Source organism: Pelodiscus sinensis, chromosome 10 (genome assembly GCF_052426305.1).
Source record: "Pelodiscus sinensis isolate ZL-2025 chromosome 10, ASM5242630v1, whole genome shotgun sequence".
NCBI lineage: Eukaryota > Metazoa > Chordata > Testudines > Trionychidae > Pelodiscus > Pelodiscus sinensis.
In genome coordinates, this window is record NC_143061.1 from 7,585,716 (window position 1) to 7,602,488 (window position 16,773).

The 16,773-nt window shown below is 62.1% G+C and overlaps 1 protein-coding gene and 2 non-coding genes across 16 annotated transcripts in view; all 3 read left to right on the plus strand.

The window, feature by feature from the left end:
- Positions 1-14,772, plus strand: part of EIF4G1 (eukaryotic translation initiation factor 4 gamma 1) — a 43,988-nt gene extending 29,216 nt beyond the window's left edge. For 10 of the 14 annotated variants that reach the window (XM_075938087.2, XM_075938086.2, XM_075938089.2 and 7 more), the window contains 21 exons: positions 823-977; positions 3,580-3,699; positions 3,962-4,135; positions 4,290-4,487; positions 4,743-4,889; positions 4,992-5,228; positions 5,602-5,706; positions 6,181-6,337; positions 6,700-6,800; positions 7,423-7,525; positions 7,640-7,742; positions 8,247-8,491; positions 9,303-9,418; positions 11,089-11,261; positions 11,457-11,582; positions 11,669-11,750; positions 12,181-12,279; positions 12,438-12,572; positions 12,715-12,796; positions 13,525-13,665; positions 13,888-14,772. In XM_075938087.2, the coding sequence (XP_075794202.2) occupies positions 823-977; positions 3,580-3,699; positions 3,962-4,135; positions 4,290-4,487; positions 4,743-4,889; positions 4,992-5,228; positions 5,602-5,706; positions 6,181-6,337; positions 6,700-6,800; positions 7,423-7,525; positions 7,640-7,742; positions 8,247-8,491; positions 9,303-9,418; positions 11,089-11,261; positions 11,457-11,582; positions 11,669-11,750; positions 12,181-12,279; positions 12,438-12,572; positions 12,715-12,796; positions 13,525-13,665; positions 13,888-14,069 (2,981 nt within the window). In that variant the 3' untranslated portion in view covers positions 14,070-14,772. The remainder of the gene's footprint in view (positions 1-822; positions 978-3,579; positions 3,700-3,961; positions 4,136-4,289; positions 4,488-4,742; positions 4,890-4,991; positions 5,229-5,601; positions 5,707-6,180; positions 6,338-6,699; positions 6,801-7,422; positions 7,526-7,639; positions 7,743-8,246; positions 8,492-9,302; positions 9,419-11,088; positions 11,262-11,456; positions 11,583-11,668; positions 11,751-12,180; positions 12,280-12,437; positions 12,573-12,714; positions 12,797-13,524; positions 13,666-13,887) is intronic. The other 4 variants (XM_075938091.2, XM_075938093.2, XM_075938098.2 and 1 more) reach the window with 1 other exon arrangement.
- LOC112543939 (small nucleolar RNA SNORD66) lies at positions 47-123 on the plus strand. The gene has a single exon (XR_003087232.1). It is a non-coding gene; the product is annotated as a small nucleolar RNA SNORD66 (small nucleolar RNA).
- Positions 3,740-3,815, plus strand: LOC112543938 (small nucleolar RNA SNORD66). The gene has a single exon (XR_003087231.2). It is a non-coding gene; the product is annotated as a small nucleolar RNA SNORD66 (small nucleolar RNA).
- Positions 14,773-16,773: the final 2,001 nt, after the last annotated feature.

Sequence of the window (16,773 nt, forward strand, 5' to 3'; positions counted from 1 at the left end):
AGGTGTCCTGCTTACTGCTTCCTCCTTGCGCTCGGGTCGGCCCGGCCTCCTGTGATGACATCCGCTCTGAGCCATCGTGTCTGGGCCACTGACGCTCTGTGATGGGACTGAGGATCTGAGCAGGCGGGGGCCCACTGGTGGGGGGCTGGGAGCGCGCGCCGGCTGCCTCTCTGCGTTTCGCTGCTCTTGGCTTTCACTTCCCCGGGGTCGCTGTCCCGGTGCACCGGCTTCTGCGGAGACTCGACCGCAGCCGGGCCCACTCGCACCCAGCGCGCACTGGAACGGGGAGGGCAGGGGGCAGATCCTTCGCCTCCCACTAGCCCAGGGGGCACTGGAGGGCAGCAGCCCCAGGCCTCAACTGCTGGGCTGGACCCTGCGGGGGGACGCAGCCCTTCGCGTCCGGGAGGGGTGTTAGCAGCGTGCCAGGAGCTGAAGGGCTTGCAACTGCCTTTGCCTTTTGCTCGCTGCAGCTCCCAGCATGCTCTGGGGCCTGCCTGCACGCTTTGCCTGCTGGCTGCCCTGCTGTGGAGCCTCCCGCCGGGCTGTGGGCATGCCGGGTCTGCGTCTGCCAGTGTGGGCTGCCTGCGCGTGACCTCCCACCTTGCACGAGGGTGGTGGGCAGAGGCTGGCGGTGTCCTCCTCCCCCCTGCAGGGAGCGCCTGGGGCCGGTATCGCTCACTGCCTGTGGTGTGGGGCTGCACTTCTCCGCCTGCCCTGCCGTGCCACTTCCCTGCTCCTTCTTCCCGCCTTGCGATGCCCCCCTGGTGTGGGTTGTGGCTGGTGGGGGCACGTTTCAGGGCGCTCTCCTTTCCTCCGCCCCAGAACAATGGAAGCCACTGAACCCCGAGGAGAAGAAGCAATACGACCGGGAGTTCCTGCTGGGCTTCCAGTTCATCTTCGCCAGCATGCAGAAACCCGAGGGGCTGCCCCAGATCAGCGATGTGGTGCTGGACAAGGTCAGTGCCACCACCAGACTGGTGAGGACCTACAGGCATTGGCTTCTTCCGCGGGTGTTTGCGTGTTACCAAATGGGCAAAGGCGGCTGACAGCACTTCCTTCTGTGCTTGGTCGCTGTGGGCTTTGCTATGGCCAGAACATGAGACCCAAGTAGTCCGGGATGGGGATGGGCACTTGGCATGGGACAGGTACCCCTGAGCCAGCTGTGGCCAAGGAGCTGCTCTGGAGTCATCCGGTGCATGCCTTGCCCTTGGGCAGCTGGAAGTTGTAGTGCCCTGTCTGGAGCGGACAGCCTGTTGCTGACCCTGTCTGGGGCGTTGTATAGAGCACAGCAGCTCTTCAGCTGAGCCATGCCAGAGGTGCTCTCCCTCAGTGTTGCCCTGTCCGTGTCTTCTCTCCTTGCTGTGGGAGACACTTGGCGTTTCTCAGCGCGAACGTGCATTGAGGAACAAGCCCAGTTATCCATATATCACGACGGGGAATAAACTAGTTACCAGAAAGAGAGAGAGATCTTGGAGTCATTGTGGAGAGTTCTCTGAAAACATCCAGCCGTGAAAAACGTGAACAGACGGTTGGGAATCGCGAAGAAAGGAATTGAGAATAAGACAGAAAATACCAGACTGCCTCTGTATAAATCCAGGGTATGCTCACATCTGGAATGCTGTGTACAGATGTGGTGGCCTCATTTTGGAGTTGGAAAAGGTTCAGAAAAGGCCAACAGAAAGGATTGGGGGTAAACAGTGAGGTGGCAAATTTTGCAGACGATACTAAACTGCTCGAGGTAGTTAAGACCAAAGCAGACTGTGAAGAACTTCAAAAAGATCTCACTAAAGTAAGTGATTGGGCAACAAAATGGCAAATGAAATTTAATGTGCAGGGCTTGTCAAATGGCGAAAGCTGCTCGCCAGCCCCACACTGCGCATGCGCAAGAGCCATATTGCACACGCACACGCCGCCGGTAAACAGGGCACGCGGCTGAGATCTCGCCACGGGCGAGTAGATTCTATAGTTTGTCGAGCCCTGTTAATGTGGATAAATGTAAAGTAACGCACGTTGGGAAAAATAATCCCAACTAGACATATAATATGATAGGGGCTAATTTAGCTACAACTAATCAAGAAAGAGATCTTGGAGTCATCGTGGATAGTTCTCTGAAGACGTCCACTCAGTGTGCAGCAGCAGTCAAAAAAGCAAACAGGATGTTAGGAATCATTAAAAAAGGGATAGAAAATAAGACGGAGAATATCTTATTGCCCTTCTATAAATCCGTGGTTGCTCACATCTGGAATACTGAGTACAGATGTGGTCTCCTCATCTCAAAAAATATTATACTGACATTAGAAAAGGTTCAGAGAAATGATTAGGGGTTTGGAACGGGTCCCATATGAGGAGAGATTAAAGAGACTGGGACTTTTCAGCCTGGAAAAGAGGAGACTAAGGAGGGATATGATAGAGGTCTATAAAATCATGAGGGGTGTGGAGAAAGTGAATAAGGAAAAGTTATTTTCTTGTTCCCATAATATAAGAACTAGGGGCCACCAAATGCAATTAATGGGTAGCAGGTTTAAAACAAATAAAAGGAAGTTCTTCTTCACACAGTGCATAGCCAATCTGTGGAACTCCTTGCCTAAGGAGGTTGTGAAGGCTAGGACTATAACAGGGGTTAAAAGAGAACTGGATAAATTCATGGAGGTTAAGTCCATTAATGGCAATTAGCCAGGATGGGTAAGTAATGGTGTCCCTAGCCTCTGTCTGTCAGAGGGTGGAGATGGATTGCAGGAGAGAGATCGCTGGATCATTACCTGTTCGATTCGCTCTCTCTGGGGCGCCTGGCAGTGGCCACTGTCGGCAGACAGGATACTGGGCTGGATGGACCTTTGGTCTGACCCAGTACGGCCGTTCTTATGGGTCTGGAACAGCTGCCATATGACAGATGAATAAGACTGGGACTTTTCAGCTTGGAAAAGGCAACTAAGGGGGGATATGATAGAGGTTTATAAAATCATGACTGGTGTGGAAAAATAAATAAGGAAAATGTTTTTTACTCCTAACACAAGAACTAGGGGTCACCAAATGAAATTAATAGGTAGCAGGTTTAAAACAAACAAAAGGAAACATTTCTTCACATGATACACAGTTAATCTGTGGAACTCCTTGCTAGAGGATGTTGTGAAGGTCAAGAAAATAGAGTTCAATGAAGAGTTAAATAAATTCATGGAAGATAGGTCCATCAGTGGCTATTAGCCGGGATGAGCAGGGATAATGTCCCTAGCCTGTTTATCAGAGGTTGGGAATGGGTGATGGAATGGATCACTTGATAATTCCCTGTTCTGTTCACTCCTGGGGCACCTGGCATGGGCCGCTGCCAGCAGACAGGACGCTGGGCTAGACGGCCCTTTGGTCTGTCTCTTATGGGAGTGTGATCCAGCGGTTTCCAGTTCCCTGGCTGGGCGCACCAGCAAGCTGTGTGGCCTGAGCCATTTGGGTGCATGAGCAGATGTCAGACCCCAGCCCTGTGACCCTTCTCCATGGGGTATACTAAGGGTGTTGCTAGTGGGGTCTGACCCTTCCTTCAGCCCCCAGTTGGGATCCTCAGTGGGTTTGCCCCCTTTTCCCTTGCAGGTGAATAAAACGCCGCTGCGACCGCTGGACCCCATCCGCCTGAGCGGGATGAACTGCGGCCCCGACTTCACCCCTTCCTTTGCCAACCTGGGCCGTCCATCCATGGGCAACCGGGGCCCGGTAAGTGCTTCCACGGGGCACCAGCCTCCGCCCTGCTCGCCTGCATGATGATCTCTTGTTTGTGCCATCGTGTCTGGGCCACTGAAGCTCCGTGATGGAACTGAGGATCTGAGCAGGCCCAGGAGTTTGTGCCGGGGCCGTTAGCCCAACTGGCTCGTTCTTCCCTGGGAGGTGGTCCAGCCGGGAGGCCCCAGGTCTGCCTGAGAGCGGCCCATGGGGAGTGGGAAGGAAAGCCCTGATGTCTCCCCTTCCTCCTCCTCAGCCTGCAGGCCTGGGGCCCCGCCGCTCGCAGCAGAGCCAGAGGAAAGAGCCCCGGAAGATCATCGCCACAGTCTCCCTGAACGAGGACATCAAACTCAACAAGGCCGAGAAGGCCTGGAAGCCCACCAGCAAGCGGGCTGCCGAGGAGGAGGATCCCGACAACATCAAGACGCAGGTAGGGAGGTGCTTGTGCGGCGCCACCTGGCTGGGCTTTGCGCCAGGTGGCCCGTGGCGAGCATCTGGGCCACCGTGCCCCATGGGGGAGCAAGGCAGCCGCTGGGGACGGGTATTGTCGGGTGTGTCTGACTGTATCTGCGACGTCCCTGCAGGACCTGTTCCGGCGCGTGCGCAGCATCCTGAACAAGCTGACGCCGCAGATGTTCCAGCAGCTGATGAAGCAGGTCACGGAGCTGTCCATCGACACCGAGGAACGGCTCAAGGGCGTCATTGACCTCATCTTCGAGAAGGCCATCTCTGAGCCAAACTTCTCCGTTGCCTACGCCAACATGTGCCGTTGCCTTATGGGGGTGAGTGCCCTGAGGGCTCAGCTCCTCCGAGGCCTTGGCACCGTCCCGCCACAGAGATCAAAGCTTCTTAGTGCTTTTGTGGAGCAGGGACCCGCGTCTTCCAGGTGGGGACACTGAGGCACCAGAGCTGGGGATGGAACCCAGGAGTCCTGGCCCTGCTGGTTCGGACAGAGCTGGCAGCTGTCCCCGTGTTGGCTGAGGATGCCGGGCTGGTTGGTCACCCACCCTCATCTCTGCTCCTGTCCCTCCCTGCAGCTGAAAGTCCCCACGACTGACAAGCCGGCGGTGACCGTGAACTTCCGCAAGCTGCTGCTGAACCGCTGCCAGAAGGAGTTTGAGAAGGACAAGGACGACGACGAGATCTTTGAGAAGAAGCAGAAGGAGATGGATGACGTGGCCACGGTGAGTGGCCTGTTCCCGGGGTGGGGGGCGAGCGCCGTCCCATTGGGAGGGGGGCCGGCGGGATTTGGCTCTCCTCTGTAAACCCCGCTCCTCTCCCCTCAGTCGGAGGAGAAGACTCGGCTGAAGGAGGAGCTGGACGATGCGCGGGACAAGGCCCGGCGGCGCTCCTTGGGCAACATCAAGTTCATCGGGGAGCTCTTCAAGCTGAAGATGCTGACGGAGGCCATCATGCACGACTGCGTGGTGAAGCTGCTCAAGAACCATGACGAGGAGTCGCTCGAATGCCTCTGCCGCCTGCTCACCACCATTGGCAAGGACCTGGACTTCGAGAAGGCCAAGGTACCTGTGGCCCAGCTTCCCTGCCCTGGGCCTGCTCGGGAGTGCCGGAGCAGCTTGGCACCGAAGGGCAACCCCATTGCAGGCAGGGTGCAGGTGCTGCCTATGGGAGGGGTCAGGAGAGGGTTCGGGAGCTTGTGTGGGGCTGCTGAGGGGTGGGCAGTGGGAGTGGCAGAGGGGTCTGTGAACAATGGGGCCTCTCCAGCCTGAATGGCTCCCCACTTCCCCTGGGTGCTCTCCACGACTCCCCAGGTGGTGGGCTGGTGTGGGGCGCTGCGCTCGCAGCCCGGGGGGGTGAGCTGTGGGGCCTGGCACGCAGCAGCCAGGCGTGGGGAGAGCGTGGTGGTGACGGACGATGCTGTCTCCCCTCCCACAGCCCAGGATGGATCAGTATTTCAACCAGATGGAGAAGATCATTAAGGAGAAGAAAACCTCGTCTCGAATTCGCTTCATGCTGCAGGATGTGATTGACCTCAGGCGGGTAAGGTGCCAGCGTGGCCCCGGATAGGTGGGCATGACCCTACTGGGTAAGATACGTCTGTACCTGGGCAGGGGGGTGCCAGCCCCGCCACGATGTCCTCAGGATAGATGGGGGCTTGGCCTTGCTGGGTAAAGAACCTACCTCGCCCCTACTCCCAGATCCAGGGGTGACTCCCTTGCCCGTTAGAGACAGACATGACACTGCCGGGTAAGGGGTGTGCCCTGCCTCCTTCCTGATAGCTGAAGGCACGTCTGTACCGTGACCCCGTTGCTGGGGTCCTGTGTGGTGAGCGTAGCCCACTGGGTCGTAGCTGAGACTCCCTCCAACAGCTGTTTGGAGCCGTGTCTGTGTAGAGTGAGCCCCTGGTGGGATGCTGGAGAATTCCATACCAGCAACTTGCCCCATCAGGCCCTGCTGGGCCCTTCCCCCTCCTACAGCCACTGTAATCCCCGCTTCCCCCCATGCCCTTTGCAGAATAGCTGGGTGCCGCGGCGAGGGGACCTGGGCCCTAAAACCATCGACCAGATCCACAAGGAGGCGGAGATGGAGGAGCACCGGGAGCACATCAAAGTGCAGCAGCTCATGTCGAAGCAGGACAAGAGGAGAGGGCCTCCCGGCTCCTCGTCTGGAGGTGAGATCCTGGAGCAACTTGCTGTGGGCCCATGCGCCCGGCCGGGGGTACGGGCAGACTGGGCCGAATGCTGGGGCTTTGGGGCTTGTGAGCCTGCTGTCCCCAGGCCTGTGACATGTACAGGCCAGTTGGAAGGACTCTCCCCATGCCCACCAGAAGCTCGTGGTGGTGGCTGATAGTCCTCACGCCTGCTGGGGGGTGGGCCTGTATGCCTGGGAACTGTGAAGCCTAGTCCAAGAGGTGCCTGGCGAGCTGAAGGACTCTGGCTCTGCCCTGTGAGTGCTGGGGGAGGGTCTGTAGGGCTCCATGGTGCTGGAACTGGGGCAGGCACCTGCAGTGAGATCCTGTCTGTCCCCATGCAGGTGGGCGAGGGAGCCAGGTTGCCGATGACGGCTGGAACACCGTCCCAATCAGCAAGGGCAACCGGCCAATTGACACCAGCCGGATAACCAAGATCACAAAGGTGAGTGTGGTGAAGGGAGGATGTCCTGCGGACGGCAGCTCTCCGCAGCCACAGAGCCGAGCTCCCGTCTCGCGTTTCCTGTCAATGGCCCTAGTCCTTATGGTGGCAGAGCTTTGAAAACTGCCCGCGTGCAACCAGGGCAGATGTCGCAGCCAGGAGACGGTGACTCGCCCTGTTCATCCCAAGGGGGGGGGGGGGGAGTTAACTCTGAAACCTGACGGTGGCGCATTTGAATGCCAGCGTTCACTGTTTTGTTGGGGATCACCTTGGCAGGGAGCTCCAGCTCCCCCGCACCCTTTGGTGTCGGCTGCTTCCCCACGAGAGCTGAGTGCACGGTGCCAGGGATAAAGACTACAGCAGTGCCCAGTCTGGAGGCTTTGCTGCAGGATCTAGGGCCAGCTTGATTTGGGGCATGTGGGCTCCTGCCTGTGGGCACCAGCAGCTCCTGGGCATTATGACCCAGAAGGACCTGGGAGCCCGGCTCTGGGGGGATGCTGTTTGCAAGGCCTTTGCCCTTGTGCTGGCATGGACCCTCCCCAGCGTCTGCCAGCTCCCTTCCACGGGGGCAGGGCTAGACAGGAACCAACTCACGCCAGCTCCCTGTGGGTTTCTCTCCGTGCAGCCTGGATCGATTGACTCCAGTAATCAGCTCTTTGCACCTGGTGGGCGTCTGAGCTGGGGGAAGGGCAGCAGCGGAGGATCCGGTGCCAAGCCTGCCGAGTCAGGTACATGGGCAGTGCTTGCCAGCGCTGTGGCGGGAAAGGGGGGGCGCCCGGGCAGTCTGTCTCCGAGGGGCGCGCTGCGTGCACCGGGCTCTGACTCTTCTGCTCTGTGCCCAGCTGCTGACGCCAGCCGGCCGGCCACCAGCACCTTGAATCGCTTCTCGGCCCTGCAGCAGTCGACGCCTGCGGAGAGCCTGGATTCCCGGCGGGTGGTGCAGAGGTGAGTCGCGCCGGCCACGAGCCCTGTTGCGGCCTGGCGAGCGCGTGCTGGGGGACCTCCCGCGGTGCCCGGGCGTGGGGCGGCTGCATGGGCACCGGGGCAGCCCCTTGGTCCCTAACAGTGGGGGGAAGGAGCTTGCCCCAGCGCCAGCCGGTCGCAGGCGTGAGCGGTGTGGGGAGGTATTGCGGAAGCAGGGCACAGCCCCTAACCCTGTAGCTGCCCCTCGCTCAGCCGTGGGCTGGGGGTGTGGAGTGCTGCTCTCCGTACCAGGCCCTGGGTGATACAGCGTTTCAGGCAGTGCCACGAAAATCGGAGCAGCAGAGCCGGGGCGCTTCCAGCTGGCCCCCCCAATGACGCAGGTGCTGCTGAGGAGAAGGTGCTCACGCCTGCAGAGAAGGGGCAAGGCGTTAAGCCCCTGGAGAGCTGGGCGTGTGGGAGCCCAGAGGTGGCTTGGGGGGCACTCGTGTACTTGGGGGTGTTTCACCTACTCTGCCGCTCCCCCAGGGGCAGCTCCAGCCGGGATCGGTCGGAGAAGGCCGGAGAGCGAGGGGACCGCTTGGAAAGGGGAGACCGCTTGGAGCGCCCCGACAGGGGGGAGCGGGCAGACAGGAACAGGCCCCCCATCACCAAGAGGAGCTACAGCAAGGAGACCGAGGACAGGAGCCGGGAGCGCGAGAGGCAGGGTGCCCAGGAGGCTGTCCGGAAGGTGTCCAGCATGACGGAGGAGCGGGACCGGAGCAGGGAGCCAGGTGAGGAGTCGGCTGGGATGGGACAGGGGTTGGCAATCGCTTTTGATGGGGGTGGTGGGTGAGGAGGGCACTCCGAGATTTTGGGAAGCAGTGGAGGGTCCCACTCTTCCATGATATTGATGGAGGTGGAGGTTGGGTGCAGAAGGGAGCATGGGGTCTGGGAGGGAGTTTGGACGAAGGAGGCGGTTGTGGCTTGGGGCACTGGACTGGGATGTAGGGGTTTGGGTTGTGACGAAGGGCAGGGGGGGGTTGTGACCTGGAGCGAGGGAGTGGGGTGTTGGATCTGGGTGTAGGAGGGGAGCAGAGGGTTTGGGTATGGAGAGTAGGGAGGCAGAGGGTAGTGGGAGAGAGGGGCTGGGTTGCCAGAGGCAGGCTTTGGCGGGGAGACTTACATGGGTGAACCCCTGCCAGCAGCCCGGGATGTTTCCCAGGCAGCTTCTGTGCTTGCCCCAGCCAGGCTGCAAGGGGAAGGGGGCTCAGCCCAGTGCCTGTGTGGATAACTACGAGCCGAGCCGGAGGGGAGAGGGCATGGTGCTTCGTGGATGCCTGTCGTTCAAACAGGCAGCTCCCATTGGCCGGATTGTGTTGGGGGGCGGGGCAGTGCCTGAAGTTCCCGAAGTTCCCCCACCCCAGCTGAGTTTTGAAAAGCAGCCGCCTTTCTCGGCAGCGTGTGGGTGGCCGAGGAAGCGAGGAGCCTGCCAGGGGCTCCCCGCTGCGTCTGCAGGCCCGGATGCGGTGGCTTGGCAGGCTGGGTCCAGCCCGAGGGCCGTATTTTGCCCAGGCCTGTGATAGGATCCTTCCCTCCCCACAGTGAAGCGAGAGCCACCGCCCCCTGCTGCCCCGCCCAAGCCAGCGCTGTCGGAGGAAGAGCTGGAGAAGAAATCCAAGGCCATCATTGAAGAGTACCTGCATATCAACGACATGAAGGTGAGACTGGGGCGGGGGAGGCAGGGGCAGCCCGGGCCCTGTGCCCCTGTCATGCCAGCTGCAGAATTACAAGTGACCAGGATCCTTCCTCTGACAATTGGGGTGGATGGGGCGGGGCAGGGCTGGAGCCATCAGCCCTTTGCTGGGGTCCAGCTGAGCTGAGCCAGGCTCCCCAGGCGCTGCAGTGTGCATGAGACAGACACTGGCCGTGCTGAGCCCCCTTTCTCCTGCAGGAGGCGCTGTGGGGTGGGTGGGTGGGAGGGGCCAGGGCCATGCTGAGCCCCCTTTCCCCTTCAGGAGGCGTTGCGGGGTGGGTGGGAGGGGCCAGGGCCGTGCTGAGTCCCCTTTCCCCTGCAGGAGGCGTTGCGGGGTGGGTGGGAGGGGCCAGGGCCATGCTGAGCCCCCTTTCCCCTTCAGGAGGCGCTGTGGGGTGGGTGGGAGGGGCCAGGGCTGTGCTGAGCCCCCTTTCCTGTGCAGGAGGTGCTGCAGGGTGGGTGGGTGGGTGGGAGGGGCCAGGGCCGTGCGGAGCCCCCTTTCCCCTGCAGGAGGCGCTGCGGGGTGGGTGGGAGGGGCCAGGGCTGTGCTGAGCCCCCTTCCCCTGCAGGAGGTGCTGCGGGGTGGGTGGGTGGGAGGGGCCAGGGCTGTGCTGAGCCCCCTTCCCCTGCAGGAGGTGCTGCGGGGTGGGTGGGTGGGTGGGAGGGGCCAGGGCCGTGCTGAGCCCCCTTCCCCTGCAGGAGGTGCTGCGGGGTGGGTGGGTGGGAGGGGCCAGGGCCGTGCTGAGCCCCCTTTCCCCTGCAGGAGGCGCTGCGGGGTGGGTGGGAGGGGCCAGGGCCATGTGGAGCCCCCTTTCCCCTGCAGGAGGCGCTGCGGGGTGGGTGGGTGGGTGGGAGGGGCCAGGGCCGTGCTGAGCCCCCTTTCCCCTGCAGGAGGCGCTGCGGGGTGGGTGGGTGGGAGGGGCCAGGGCCGTGCTGAGCCCCCTTTCCCCTGCAGGAGGCGCTGCGGGGTGGGTGGGAGGGGCCAGGGCCGTGCTGAGCCCCCTTTCCCCTGCAGGAGGCGCTGCGGGGTTGGTGGGAGGGGCCAGGGCCATGTGGAGCCCCCTTTCCCCTGCAGGAGGCGCTGCGGGGTGGGTGGGAGGGGCCAGGGCCGTGCTGAGCCCCCTTTCCCCTGCAGGAGGCGCTGCGGGGTGGGTGGGAGGGGCCAGGGCCGTGCTGAGCCCCCTTTCCCCTGCAGGAGGCGCTGCGGGGTGGGTGGGAGGGGCCAGGGCCATGTGGAGCCCCCTTTCCCCTGCAGGAGGCGCTGCGGGGTGGGTGGGAGGGGCCAGGGCCGTGCTGAGCCCCCTTTCCCCTGCAGGAGGCGCTGCGGGGTGGGTGGGAGGGGCCAGGGCCGTGCTGAGCCCCCTTTCCCCTGCAGGAGGCGCTGCGGGGTGGGTGGGTGGGTGGGAGGGGCCAGGGCTGTGCTGAGCCCCCTTTCCCCTGCAGGAGGCGCTGTGGGGTGGGTGGGTGGGAGGGGCCAGGGCCGTGCGGAGCCCCCTTTCCCCTGCAGGAGGCGCTGCAGGGTGGGTGGGAGGGGCCAGGGCCGTGCTGAGCCCCCTTTCCCCTGCAGGAGGCGCTGCGGGGTGGGTGGGTGGGTGGGAGGGGCCAGGGCCGTGCTGAGCCCCCTTTCCCCTGCAGGAGGCGCTGCAGTGCGTGCAGGAGCTGAGCTGCCCCTCCCAGCTCTACGTCTTCGTGCGGAACGGCATTGAGTCGACCCTGGAGAGGAGCATGATCGCCCGCGAACACATGGGGCTGCTGCTGTACCAGATGGTGAAGGCAGGCTCCCTCTCCAAGGAGCAGTACTACAAAGGGTAAGGAGGCCCCTGCGGTCCAGCGGGGGGCTAAGCCCGGCCATGCCTGGGACCTGGCGAGGGGAAGGGGCTTGGAGCTCTGTCCTTCCTAGGGCGAGGCCTGGGGGTGGGATTTGCTCCCCTGTGGGTGGCCTGTCTGCAGACACCCCAGCTGCCAGCCCTAGGCTCTGACCCGCTGCCCTCTGCTGCCCTCAGGGTGCACGAGATCCTGGAGATCGCGGAGGACATGGAGATCGACATCCCGCACATCTGGCTCTACCTGGCTGAGCTGATCACCCCCATCCTGCGGGAGGGGGGCATCGCCATGGAGGAGCTGTTCAGGTGAGCCACTCGCCTGGCGGGCCCTGCTCCCTGGGGCGCGGCTGGCTGCCCGAGGAGGAGCTGACCCGTGTCTTTGTGCCCTGCAGAGAGATTGCCAAGCCCCTGGTGCCCATTGGCAAGGCCAGCACCCTCCTGCTGGAGATCCTGGGGCTGCTGTGCAAGGGAATGGTAAGTGATGCCCCCGCACCGCTCCCTGCCTGACCCTGCCAACGGGGGCCTCGAGCGGGGAGGGCTGGGGTCACTCGTGGGCTGGTGGCGTGGCCCCCACTCGCCCTCCCTGTCCGGCTCTGGGGCATGGCCTTGATTCCCCTCAGCCCCGGCCCTCCAGCTCCCGGCCCCTGCTCTGCCGCTGCAGGGATTTGGGCTTGGAGGAAGCCCGGCTGGGTGAGCGAGGGCAGGCTCTGAGCCTGGCCCAGCCGCGCAGCCCCGATCCGTGCCGTGCGGGGAGGCGCTTGCTGCTGTGGTTGCAGGAGGAGCTGAGGGTCTGTGGGCGCCCCCTCCAGCCAGCCCTGGCTTGCCCTGCCCCCCCGCGTGAGTCTGCCTGGGAAGCCTGACAACAGGAGAGCCCCCCCCCCCCCCCTTTCCCTGCCCCTTGCAGAGCCACAAGAAGGCAGGGACGCTGTGGAGAGAGGGAGGCCTGAGCTGGAAGGAGTTCCTGCCCGAGGACCAGGATGTGAACAAGTTTGTCACGGAGCAGGTGAGCGGGGCTGGAGCCTCTCCAGGACTGGGGGAGGGGAGGTGCTCAGGGCAGGGGCTCTGGCGGCCTGGAGGCAGCTGCGACTGGAGCTCTGGGTGCTGGAGGACCCCGCAGGGCGCAGCTCCCTCCTTCCCCTCACTGGCTTCTCCTGCCCTCAGAAAGTGGAGTACACTATGGGGGACAGCTCGGACATGCCCAGCCGCAAGGAGCTGACGGCCGAGGAGCTGTGCAAGCAGATGGAGAAGCTGCTGAAAGAGAACTCTAACAACCAAAGAATATACGACTGGATCGAGGTGAGGGCGCTGCCTCCCCGGTAGGGGGTGCTGGAAGGGGCGGGACATGAGGGGGCCCCCAGGTCAGGAGGGAGGCAGCAGGAGCATTGGCTGGAGCTACCTCTGGCCCGGGGACCGCTCTGATGTGCTCTCCCCCCACCAGGCCAACCTGAGCGAGCAGCAGGTCTCCTCCACCGTCTTCGTCAGAGCCCTGATGACGTCCGTGTGCCATTCGGCCATTGTCTGTGAGTAGGAAGGGGGCTTGTCCTGCCGGGGCGGCTTCCCCTCGGGTGACCTCAACCAGCCCGAGTCCTGGGATGGGAGGGGTTGATGCAGTGGGGATCCCATTCCTCGGCCCTTTAGTCCTTTGCATCCCTAAAACCCACAGTACGGGAATGGATTACCCGCTAAGCAAATGCTTATTGGACAGTCGACTGGTCGCTTCCTCTATCAAAGAGGCAGCAAGGCGGGGACAAGGAGGGGGCACTTCAAAGCAGCAGCATTGTGTGGCGCTTGGGGCATGACCCCGGGTTCCTCGCGGCATTGCTGCTTTAAAACACTGCCTGCAGCCCGGGGCCAGCTGAGGGGTCCTCAGGCATCAAGTGGCGTTTCTACGGGGCAGCGCTGTATGGAGCCTGGGGACTCCCCTGCTGTCCCTCAGCTCTGTGCGGCACCTGATGCCAGGCTCCCCGTGGCGTTTCAAAGGGGCAGGGCCGCACGGAGCCCAGGGCCAGCGGGGGAGTCCCCAGCTAACTCCGGGCTCCGTGGGGCGCGTTTGCCTTTGAAGTGTAGCAACAGCCCTCGGCTAATGGAACAGTCCATGCCAAGTGCATCGACTCAATTAGTTACACTAGGGATGTTAAATTGCAAGTGTTTCCCACCTGCTGTGCCCTGGGCTAGGGCAGGATCTGGGGCCCTTGGCCAGTCTGTGGCTGCCCCCCCACCTCTCTCACTCGCTCTCCTTCCCCCGCAGTCGAGAACCCTTACCGGGTGGACACAGCAGTGATCAAAAGCCGGGCCAAGCTGCTGCAGAAGTACGTGAACGAGGAGCAGAAGGAGCTGCAGGCGCTGTACGCCTTACAGGCCCTCGTGGTGAAGCTGGATCAGCCGCCAAGTGAGTGTCCGGCTGGCCAGGGCCCCAGCCGCTGGCTCCCAGAGGGCTGGTGACTCCCGGGAGGTGGGAGGGAGGGGCGTGATGGGGGAAGTCACAGCTCCTCCATTCCAGGCCTCGTCCCACTGATGGTCACGTGCTGGGGCTGTGGCTTGTGCGCAGCGGGGGTGGCCGGGGGGTTATTCCCATGTCCCTCTGATCCCCCCTCTCTCGCCCTCCCCGCAGACCTCCTCCGAATGTTCTTTGATGCCTTGTACGACGAGGATGTCATCAAGGAGGAAGCCTTCTACAAGTGGGAGTCGAGCAAGGACCCGGCCGAGCAGCAGGGCAAGGGGGTGGCCCTCAAGTCAGTGACAGCCTTCTTCACCTGGCTGCGAGAAGCGGAGGACGAGTCGGACAACAACTGAGGAGCACGGGGCCAGGGCCCCGCTGGCCTCTCTGAGGTCTGGACTCGGTTGCATAGAGGCCGCGGGGAGCTGCCCTGCCTCCTGGACTCCCTCCTTTTCCTTTTGTTTTGTTTTCGAGGCCTGTATTGGTTTGTGTCTGATGATAATAAATTGATGCTGAAGGAGGCAGGCATGCTGTCGGGGCTCTGCCCAGCCCCAGCGCAGGGACCCGGATTCATGGCAGTGACGGGGCCAAACTCTGCAGGGTGCAAAGCACCAGAAACTCATGTCTGTTGGGGGCTGTCTCCTCCCCCCATTTATTGCTGAAATATAGAGAGATTATATATATATAAACTTATTACCTTTGGTTTGGGGACAGGACTTTGCTCTCCCGCTCTCCCGTCCCCGGATCACAGCCTGCTCCACAAACCTGCCGGATGGTTTTTTATTTTCAAAAAAATCATTTCAGCCCCCTCCCCCCAAATCTCCCATCTCTGAGATCGGCTTGGGAGCTGCTGGGGCCGTTCCGGGCCAGGGTCCCAGCCCCTCTGTGCCAGGCGAGCCTCCCCTGGGGCCGGCTCTACAGCTCCTTCCCCCCCACGTTTAAGGCCACAATTGTGCGAGCTAGCGAGCGGTGGCTTCATCTGCATCCCCTGTATTTATAGAGCGCCAGATGTTAACGAGCCGCACGCGTAATTATTAAAACAAGGATTCAATTACCGGTCACGTGAATTTGTAAATAATTTTTTTTTGCTTTTCTTTATGGAGTATTTAATTGAAGATTTAAAGGCATCTTTTCACCTTAAACTGGAAATAAAAGAACATTGCTAAAAAACGCCGCGTGTGCCGCTCTCGGATCCTGGCCTGTCTGCGAGGACTCCCTGGCCGGGTCTGCTGCCCCGGCCCTGCAGCACTGCCCTGAGAGTGGCTCCAGGCTCGGCGCCTCTGGGCCAGCTAGGAAGTGGGCGCGTGAGAGTGCCCGGAGCTGGTGCTGCCAGAAAGCCCTGGAGGGGGTGAAGGCTGCGGTGTGGCTCATCACCATCGCTCTGGGCTGGCTTGAGGATCCCAAGCTGTCACCAGCGCCGCAGAAGTCGAAGGAGAAGCCCTCGCCGGTCCCCTCTGGAGGGAGATCCAGGAATCTGAACACGGCCCGGAAGTCCAGCGAAGATCAAGAGCTGCAGGGCAGGTGCCGCCTGCGGGGAGCCTGGGTCCCCAAAGGACTGACCCTTGGTTTTACTGTGGGGCAGGGAGGTGGCAGGAGGGACGGGAGGGAATACAGTCCAGAAGGCCTGCGTGTTTGGGAGAGTCAGCCGCACCAGCCCTGGGGAGGGGCTACATCGACTGGGCTCCTGCCCTCCAAGCTGCAGGGCCCCTGTGGGTGAGGGTGGGGCAGAGCCGAGGTGGATGGATTGTTAGACCCCTAGTGTAAGGCCCAGAGAGCTAATTTGCATGTCTAGTCTGACCTGGTGATAGCAGGTGTTAAATGTCTCCTCTTCCCCCCCCCCCCCCCCCAACCTCGGTATTGAACCCAGGGCTTTGGCTGGCTGCAGCCCCCCCTCCATTGCCTGGGGAGGTAGCGAGAGACGACCCCCCCCCCCCTTGCCCATGGTGCCATACTCCTCTCCTGAATTGGGTGTGGCTTGTAGCCTCTGGGCCTGGCTCTGCTGCCCCCTGAGGCCTCTGTGGTGTATTGCAGGGGGGAGGGGGCACTGAGCTGGGGGGCTGCACCTTGGCATGGCTGGGCAAAGGCCCCTCAGTGGCTTTTTGGGAGCCCCATGGAGTAGCCCCAAGGACAGGCAGGGTGAGATTGCTCTGCCTCTTCCCTGTTCACCCTGGCTGGGCGCTTGCTGCCAGGGGGTGGGGGCTTGCTGCCAAGGGGGTGGGGAGACCCTACGGGTACCAGCGCCCATCGGGGCCTGGGCCGGGACGCTGGCGGGCTCAGGGAACAGAGAACATGACCTGCCTGGGAGAGAGCAAGTCCCTGGGTTTCGTTGTCTGGTGTGAAATGAGCTATGGAGGCCGGTCCCTGGCCAGCAGGTGGCTGGCATGGCTGTCCCTCATCTCATGTTGGCTGCAGAGCCATAACTGCCCACTCTGGGGTAGGGGAGCAGCATGGGGGCAGGTATGGAGCCTGCCTGGGTGCAGGGTGCCATGTGCAGGGAAACTGGAAAAGGGGGAGGGGGCATTTTTGGCTGCTGCTTTGAACTGGGATTGGTTTGTATTAGCCCTGGAGGAGCTGCTTAGTGTCTCAGTGGAGGGCTGGGGTGGGGGCTGAGCCAGGCAGCAGGCTGACGGGCCTGGGTGTGATAGTCTGGCACCTTTGCAGCCTGAGACGGACATGCCAGCCAGGCAGCTCTACTTCCCAGCAAAGGCAGGCCTGGTGCCCACACGAGTGGTGCCAGCTCCCAAGAGCAGGACTGGGCCCTTGGGGAGGGGGCAGACCCTTCCGCACAGTTGGGGTGGGTGTCCTTACCTCCTAGTGCGGTGGTGTCCTCACTATCTGCTAGGGCTTCCTCTGCTAGGGGGACATAGCTCCTGGGGTCCCTGCTGTGTTCTGCTGGGGATTGGAGTGGAGCCCAGCGCTCTCCCATCCTCCCTGTGTCCCTCGGACCCCTTCCCCCAGTGCCTGCCCTGAGTGGGGCTCTGGTGTCAGGCTGCAGGGGAGAGCCAGGGCAGGGCTGGCCTGGGGTGAAGGATTGTGCCACGCCGGCAGTAATACCTGGGA